The sequence below is a fragment of the Drosophila erecta genome, unplaced genomic scaffold (genome assembly GCF_003286155.1).
Source record: "Drosophila erecta strain 14021-0224.00,06,07 unplaced genomic scaffold, DereRS2 tig00000000-arrow-pilon, whole genome shotgun sequence".
Taxonomy (NCBI): domain Eukaryota; kingdom Metazoa; phylum Arthropoda; class Insecta; order Diptera; family Drosophilidae; genus Drosophila; species Drosophila erecta.
The window spans coordinates 17,734,723-17,741,847 of NW_020825194.1; the positions used below are offsets into that span (position 1 = coordinate 17,734,723).

At 48.6% G+C, this 7,125-nt stretch overlaps 2 protein-coding genes across 4 annotated transcripts in view; one reads left to right on the forward strand and one right to left on the reverse strand.

The window, feature by feature from the left end:
• LOC6553158 (A disintegrin and metalloproteinase with thrombospondin motifs 9) overlaps positions 1-2,965 on the forward strand; it is a 34,366-nt gene extending 31,401 nt beyond the window's left edge. For all 3 annotated transcript variants that reach the window (XM_001980030.3, XM_026975815.1, XM_026975816.1), the window contains exons 13-17: positions 13-177; positions 239-412; positions 471-839; positions 904-1,623; positions 1,690-2,965. In XM_001980030.3, the coding sequence (XP_001980066.1) occupies positions 13-177; positions 239-412; positions 471-839; positions 904-1,623; positions 1,690-1,794 (1,533 nt within the window). In that variant the 3' untranslated portion in view covers positions 1,795-2,965. The remainder of the gene's footprint in view (positions 1-12; positions 178-238; positions 413-470; positions 840-903; positions 1,624-1,689) is intronic.
• Positions 2,966-3,182: 217 nt separating this feature from the next.
• Positions 3,183-5,101, reverse strand: LOC6553157 (actin, indirect flight muscle). The gene is made up of 3 exons (XM_026975817.1): positions 5,013-5,101; positions 3,494-4,434; positions 3,183-3,420 (listed from the first exon to the last, which is right to left on the reverse strand). The coding sequence occupies exons 2-3, from the start codon at positions 4,416-4,418 to the stop codon at positions 3,215-3,217; spliced, it is 1,131 nt and encodes a 376-aa protein (XP_026831618.1). The 5' UTR covers positions 4,419-4,434; positions 5,013-5,101; the 3' UTR covers positions 3,183-3,214.
• Between the last annotated feature and the right edge of the window lie 2,024 nt (positions 5,102-7,125).

The following is a 7,125-nucleotide window of genomic DNA, read 5'->3' on the forward strand; positions in this document are numbered from 1 at the left end:
TTGCCCTCGTAGTGCTCCAAGTCCTGTGGCGCTGGATCGCAGCAACGTGAGGCTCACTGCTACCTGCACAATTCCCGTGTCAGCGATGATCTCTGCAATCCGCGGACCAAGCCCCATCTGAGCGCCCTAATCAGGATATGCAACACCGAGTTCTGCCCCACGTATATAAAACCACAAGTAAGTCCCTGAAATCCCAGGCAATATTCCATGTGTAAGTCGCTGTTTCGTTATCCTACAGGATTCCCCGGCAGTTAATAACTGGGTGATTGGAGAATGGGGCCAATGCAATGACTGGTGTGAGAAGACCAGATCTGTGAGTTGCTCACATCCTTACGGAATCGGCTGCGGAGGCAAGAAGCCCAAGGACGTCCGCAAGTGCTGCCACATCAAGTACACCAGCGATTGGACAGACGTGAGTTGTGCCCATCGACAGTAGAGATCCAATAAGTTGCATTTCTCACCCTTCACAGTGTTCGGTGCAATGTGGCGAGGGCGTCAAGCGGAAGAAGCAAAGCTGTACCCGGGTCTACAAGCCGGATGTTCCGGGTACCCGGAAGCGGCGGGTGTACGTGGACGAGTCCTTCTGCATTAGCCGCAAGGTGCATCGCCCCAAGCTGCGCACCACCACCAAGTCCTGCAGGATCAACTGCAAGTGGAACGCCTCGGACTGGCGCCGTTGTCCCGCCGACTGCTCGGAGGAGTACCAAACGCGCGACGTGCGCTGCGAGACCTGGCAGGGTGACGGAGTGCAGGACAAGCACTGCGACGCCAAGAAGCGTCCATCCAAGCGACGCATCTGCAGCAACTGCGTGCGCCGGCAGTCGAGAGTCATCTCGCAGGTGAGTTGGCCCCTTGGAAAGCTGCCTTCCTAGACAGAGACTTACACTTCACATCCCCCACCAGTGCAACTGCGAGGGCGTGGAGAAGAGGCGGGACTTCTGCTTCAACTCGCACAAGGGTCGCATCGCCTGTCCCACACGCGCCAGGGTGGAGCGGCACAGCTGCACTCCGCCGGCACACTGCCGGAGGAGAAGTGCCATCGGGAGCAGCATCAGCAGCAGACCGAGGAGCACTGGCTTGAGTAGCAGCAGGAGCTTGAATTCAATTGGAAGTGTACGGCATCGCGGAAGACCGAAGAGCTGTGCGGACCTGAAGGAGATGCACGGCTACAACGAGGATGGCAACTATCAGCTGGAGGTGCGGTCGCGCATGGTGCACATCTACTGCCACCAGATGAGCAGCAGGACGCCGCGGGAGTATGTGAACGTGGATCCGCAGGAGAACTACTCCATCTACTACGAGTACAGGACGAAGCAGACCAACAGCTGTCCGCCGGAGTCGCGAGCCCACGAGTACTACAACGACCAGAACTCCGGCCGGACGCACTTCAAAAAGCTGCGGCTGAACATCACCGATCTGCGCATCCTGGACAACGACTTCCAGTTCGCCGACACGCGTGGCTTGCCCCAGAAGCTGGGATCAGCGGGCGACTGCTACAATCGCATTGGCCAGTGTCCGCAGGGCGACTTCTCCATCAACATGAAGGACACGGACTTCTCCATACGGCCGGGAACCGTGTGGCGGATGCACGGCCAGTACTCGGTCATGAAGCGTATCAGCGAGGTATGTCAGCCCAACCCAATCAGCAAAGTGTGTTATTGCTCACAGCAATCCTGTTCCCGCTTTCAGTTCGACACCACCGGGCAGATGCGAAGGGGATTCTGCGGAGGATACTGCGGCGGTTGCTACATCGCACCCGACTCTGGTCTTTACCTGGACGTGGCTGCAACGTGACCGAAGCCACTGAGCAGTCAGCGGGAAACTTTGTTTGACCTTCCCACGGTAATCGGGTCTACGTCCCGGGAAGGACCAAGGGTAAAGTTAATCCGAGCACCCCAGCATTTCAGGGTTACCCCAGCCAAGAATTACCACTACGAAGAGTCGCCGCCATCGATGGTTAAAAGTATTCTCGAATATTAGTTAGGATATGTAAGCCTTAGGAATCGTGACGAAGTCTGTATATATACTTATATTTCCCTCGAAATTAGTAACTAGATATTATTGCCATGTAATGTATTAAGTATTGTAAATACTAGAGGATGTGAGCCTTTAATGTAGCAAATAGGGGTATCCATATCCATGCTGTACACCATCATCATAGGTCGCCGCTCAGATAAGCCCGTATTTGTGCCGTATTGTGCCAAATACGCCACGTATGCAGTGATGGAAGGATCCTTTGCCTAGGTACACTCAATAATGGGTACTTTTTAGCTTACCAACAAATGCATTTCAACGATGAATAAGTTAACATACACTTACACCTTCCCCCACCTCCCACCATCTGCCCATCGGCCCATCTACCCATCATTATAATCCCCGAAAGGAGCCTAGGCCATAAGAAATGGTACTCCTCCATCACTCAGCAAGCGAAAACGAAGAGCTCGACTAAACTAGTGCAATGCCGGTTTGTACAATAGTTGTATTAGCTTAGCTCCGCGATTAGTTAGTTAAGAGGGAAGCTCGGAGCAAATGTATGTGTAACTAAAACGAATACTCATATTATTTAGGATACCCCGATCGCACAAGCCAAACCAAACCATTCATCGAATCGAATTAACACTGCTGATTGACTGTTACCACTGCCAGATTTTCAACGTTCAATCGATTGTATCCCTCATCGCCTAAGTCCCGGTACCAAGTATCCTCGCTGTATTTTCATTTAACTAGCTAGGCTAATGCAATGCAAAACCAATGTTAACAATTAATTTAATGTCAATTAAAGAAATTTAAAGCTGTTACCAACCAATCGTGGTTCGCACCTTCAGGGCTTTTCAGTACACGCTGGGCGGGTAATAGAAAAATGTATTTATTTAAAGTATTTAATAGTTGGAAGTTTAATGGAAGATATATTTGGCTTTCAATTCACTGACTAGGGTTAAAAGCTCCTCATATACATTTGATTGCTACGCGACATGGACAGTGGCGATTAGTTCTTCAAAGTAAAAATCCGCTGTGCCACTGCTGATGCCGCTGAAGTGGCCATGAAGGATGAGCTCCGGCAGCCAGAGGTTGCCGCTGATTATCTGTTGTGAATCTGAGTTGGATGATAATTGTTGTGCGATGGTTTCGCTGCTGGTGTCTATCACTGGGCGAGCCGAGGTTGTTGGGAAGCTCGATGGATGCCTTTGAAGAGCTTTCGCGGCGGGCGAAAGACTTAAAAGCACTTGCGGTGAACGATTCCGGGGCCGGACTCGTCGTACTCCTGCTTCGAGATCCACATCTGCTGGAAGGTGGACAGCGAGGCCAGGATGGAGCCACCGATCCAGACGGAGTACTTCCTCTCGGGTGGCGCGATGATCTTGATCTTGATGGTCGATGGGGCCAGGGCAGTGATCTCCTTCTGCATACGATCGGCAATACCTGGAAAAGCACACCAATCGGATGGATCGGATTAGGCATGCGTCTGGGCGCTGGAGCGGATGATTTATCTTACCAGGGTACATGGTGGTGCCGCCGGACAGCACGGAGTTGGCGTACAGATCCTTGCGGATGTCCACGTCGCACTTCATGATCGAGTTGTAGACGGTCTCGTGGATGCCGCACGACTCCATGCCCAAGAACGAGGGCTGGAAGAGGGCCTCGGGGCAGCGGAAGCGCTCGTTGCCAATGGTGATCACCTGGCCGTCGGGCAACTCGTACGACTTCTCCAGTGAGGTGGAGGCGGCGGCGGTGGCCATCTCCTGCTCGAAGTCCAGAGCCACGTAGCACAGCTTCTCCTTGATGTCGCGCACGATCTCACGCTCGGCGGTGGTGGTGAAGCTGTAGCCGCGCTCCGTCAGGATCTTCATCAGGTAGTCGGTCAGATCGCGACCAGCCAGATCCAGACGCAGGATGGCGTGGGGCAGGGCGAAGCCCTCATAGATGGGCACGGTGTGGGAGACACCATCACCAGAATCCAGCACAATGCCGGTGGTACGACCGGAGGCGTACAGGGAGAGCACGGCCTGAATGGCCACGTACATGGCCGGCGAGTTGAAGGTCTCGAACATGATCTGGGTCATCTTCTCGCGATTGGCCTTGGGGTTCAGGGGGGCCTCGGTCAATAATACTGGATGCTCCTCGGGGGCCACGCGCAGCTCGTTGTAGAAGGTGTGATGCCAGATCTTCTCCATGTCGTCCCAGTTGGTGATGATGCCGTGCTCGATGGGGTACTTCAGCGTGAGGATACCGCGCTTGCTCTGCGCCTCGTCGCCCACATAGGAGTCCTTCTGACCCATGCCCACCATCACACCCTGGTGACGGGGACGACCCACAATCGATGGGAAGACAGCGCGGGGGGCGTCATCGCCGGCGAAGCCGGCTTTGCACATGCCCGATCCGTTGTCGATAACTAATGCACCCGCATCATCGTCACACATCTTGGCAGCTGTTTATCTGGAAGGGAGAGGGTGGAGCCTGCGGTTAGCCCAATCCGCGATTACCTTGTACCCATACAAGTCTCGAAAATATGCTCTTAATAATGATTTTTCAAACTACCGCCTACACTCAATCCTTTAAATTCGAATGCCTTAGTGAACAGATGGAAAACTAATCACGAAAATATTTGATAAACATTAAACTTTCCGAGCCGTCGAAAGGGAAACTCTTTAGTCCGCACATTTGAGCAATTAAAATCAGGAAAAACTGTAGTATTTATTTGAAATTAGTATGTTTCATTTTCTTCTTTTGATTGTCTATTCTATTTCTAATTGGTTATTCACTTGAAACTAAAGCAGTGCTCTAAAAATATCCGAACAGAATAGTTCACAGAACTTAAATTAAACGGACCAATTAATTGAAAATTCGATTCGATGCAACTACTCTTCACTTTATAATTAGATATTGAACTTTAGAAGGTGAAATCCATCAAGCAATTCGAAACTTTTAAAAGGCGTTTTGATATCCCTTGGCTGTCCTCGCGGCTTTCTGTAATAATCCTTGGCTCCTTCGACATTGAGGTCGCACTCACACACCTTTAGGTCAACGAAAGGAGGTAAATTGATAAAGTCGCACGTTCGATTCCTGCTGACGACTAGACTCAACAACAAATGGCACGCCGATCGGTCTGTCCTGCCTTTATATCTGGGCTCTCGCTCGAAGCGATTTGAGTTGGATGCCAGGGCGGCACTGAGAGAAAGATTGAGCGAAAGTGCCGCGGAGCAATCAACTCGAATCGATCCATATAAGCCGTTTTCGGATTTCTGCTCGGGCATGTCAGAAGTTTGGGTGCCTGATTATACCAAGGCGACACATAGATGCGCTCCTCCAAAAAGGAAACCACAATTTAGGAATGATTCAGGAACAGGAAGGGAGGTTAAATAATTACTGTACCATATAAAAAAAGTTATTTCCATAGATATATTTTAAATGTAATTTTGAGTAGAAACTTATAATGAAATATAATAAATAATCTTTAAATACATCTTCGAATAAAATTTTATATTCATGATTGCTGAACATTGTGATAGTTTAGGAAAAGGTTAGACCATGTTCATATCTAATCCCTGACCATTATTAATTACCAATATAAGAATGAAGTTAGCCAGCAATATGAGGACCCCCATCATTCGTTGTAGGGAGTGCCAGGAGAGAAAGCTCGCGAAAGATTAGAGAACGACGCAGCCGAGTGATAAGTAAGTGATGTGCGTGACAGTCGGAGCATGGGCCACCTAAACGGCAATCAGCGCTCTCGAGTGGCCAATTAGCCCCATCTCCATCCCGATCCCCGATCCCTGCCCAATCCTGCTGCCCATGGGCCAGTGCAGCGGCGGACGACTCACGCGGCGCTGAGAGTTCAGAAAATAGCCACGGACCTTAGAAGGACCGACGCAAGACAATTGGCATCCGCGGCAGGGACTGGGAGAATGGGACATTTCAACGGGCACGCAGCGAGGCGAATCTAAAATAGACGCGCCAAGCAGAGCGGCACCTATAAATCAACATCAAGGTTGATCGAGATCTCCGCGCGCGGTGCTCGAGGAAGCTGCATCCACATTTGCAATAGCATTCTGCACTTTGCATTGCGGCGCCGTTGCAGCCACGAAGTTGCGAAATCACCGTGCCGACCATTTATCAGAGCAATTAACCATTGCCAGCCAGAACGAGGGAAAATGCATTTCGGCTCTTCTGTATTTTCTCAATCGAACTGTATTTATCCTTTTATGTAGATTTGATTATTTTTTACTTCTTTCTATTTACGCTTTTATTGCTAGCCCACATGAATAATCGAATGTGGTCGGGCTAAAGATAGGATCTGATTGCTCGGAAGTGAATTGGTGGCATTCCCAAAGCGTTTTATTTGGTAATTGCATTGATTGTCATCGTGTATTGAGCAAGAGGTTAGTGGCTGCGGACTGAATTAGTCAATGATATTTCATTTAACCATTGATTGGTCTGCCCACCACTCCGTTTTCAAAAAATTAGTTTCCTTTAGTTTGAAGTTTTTGATTTAACTTATTCCAAAATTTGTATTTCGGTTCGCCTATTCGGTATATTCCACTTAGTGAAAGAACTCTTAATTATTTGAGTGTTATTTTATGTATTTTCGGTTATTACTACCCTTTTTTAAATATATCAATACGAATTAAAAATGCTTTTACATTATATATATCAATTTATATTTGTATATATACGACTTCGTTAATAACTCACATTGTATTTGTATTGTGCGTAAGAATTTCCCACGAAAAATGTACTTTAATATTTCTTAGTCGAGACAAGAACCATTACCTGAAAGTGAAAAAATGTTTGCATACTTTTCGGCGGTAGCAAAAGCCAATTATAGATGGCGCTGCACTGAACCGCGAATGAGACGTATTTCACTAAACAATCTTTTTATGATAAATAATGTATTAAAATATATTATATATAATAATATATAATATAAAAAATATATTGAAATAGCTTCAGCACGGGTCCCTGAAAAAAAGCTCGACGAAACCCGTCTCCGTTGGCACCCAGCGTCGGTGAAAGACGCCAAGCGAAAGCCAAGCGACAGAAACGTGCTGCAAAACGAAAGACTTAAGATCCGAACCTGAACCTGAACCTCAAGCAGAAGTAGAAACAGAAGCAGAAGCAGAATGAGAA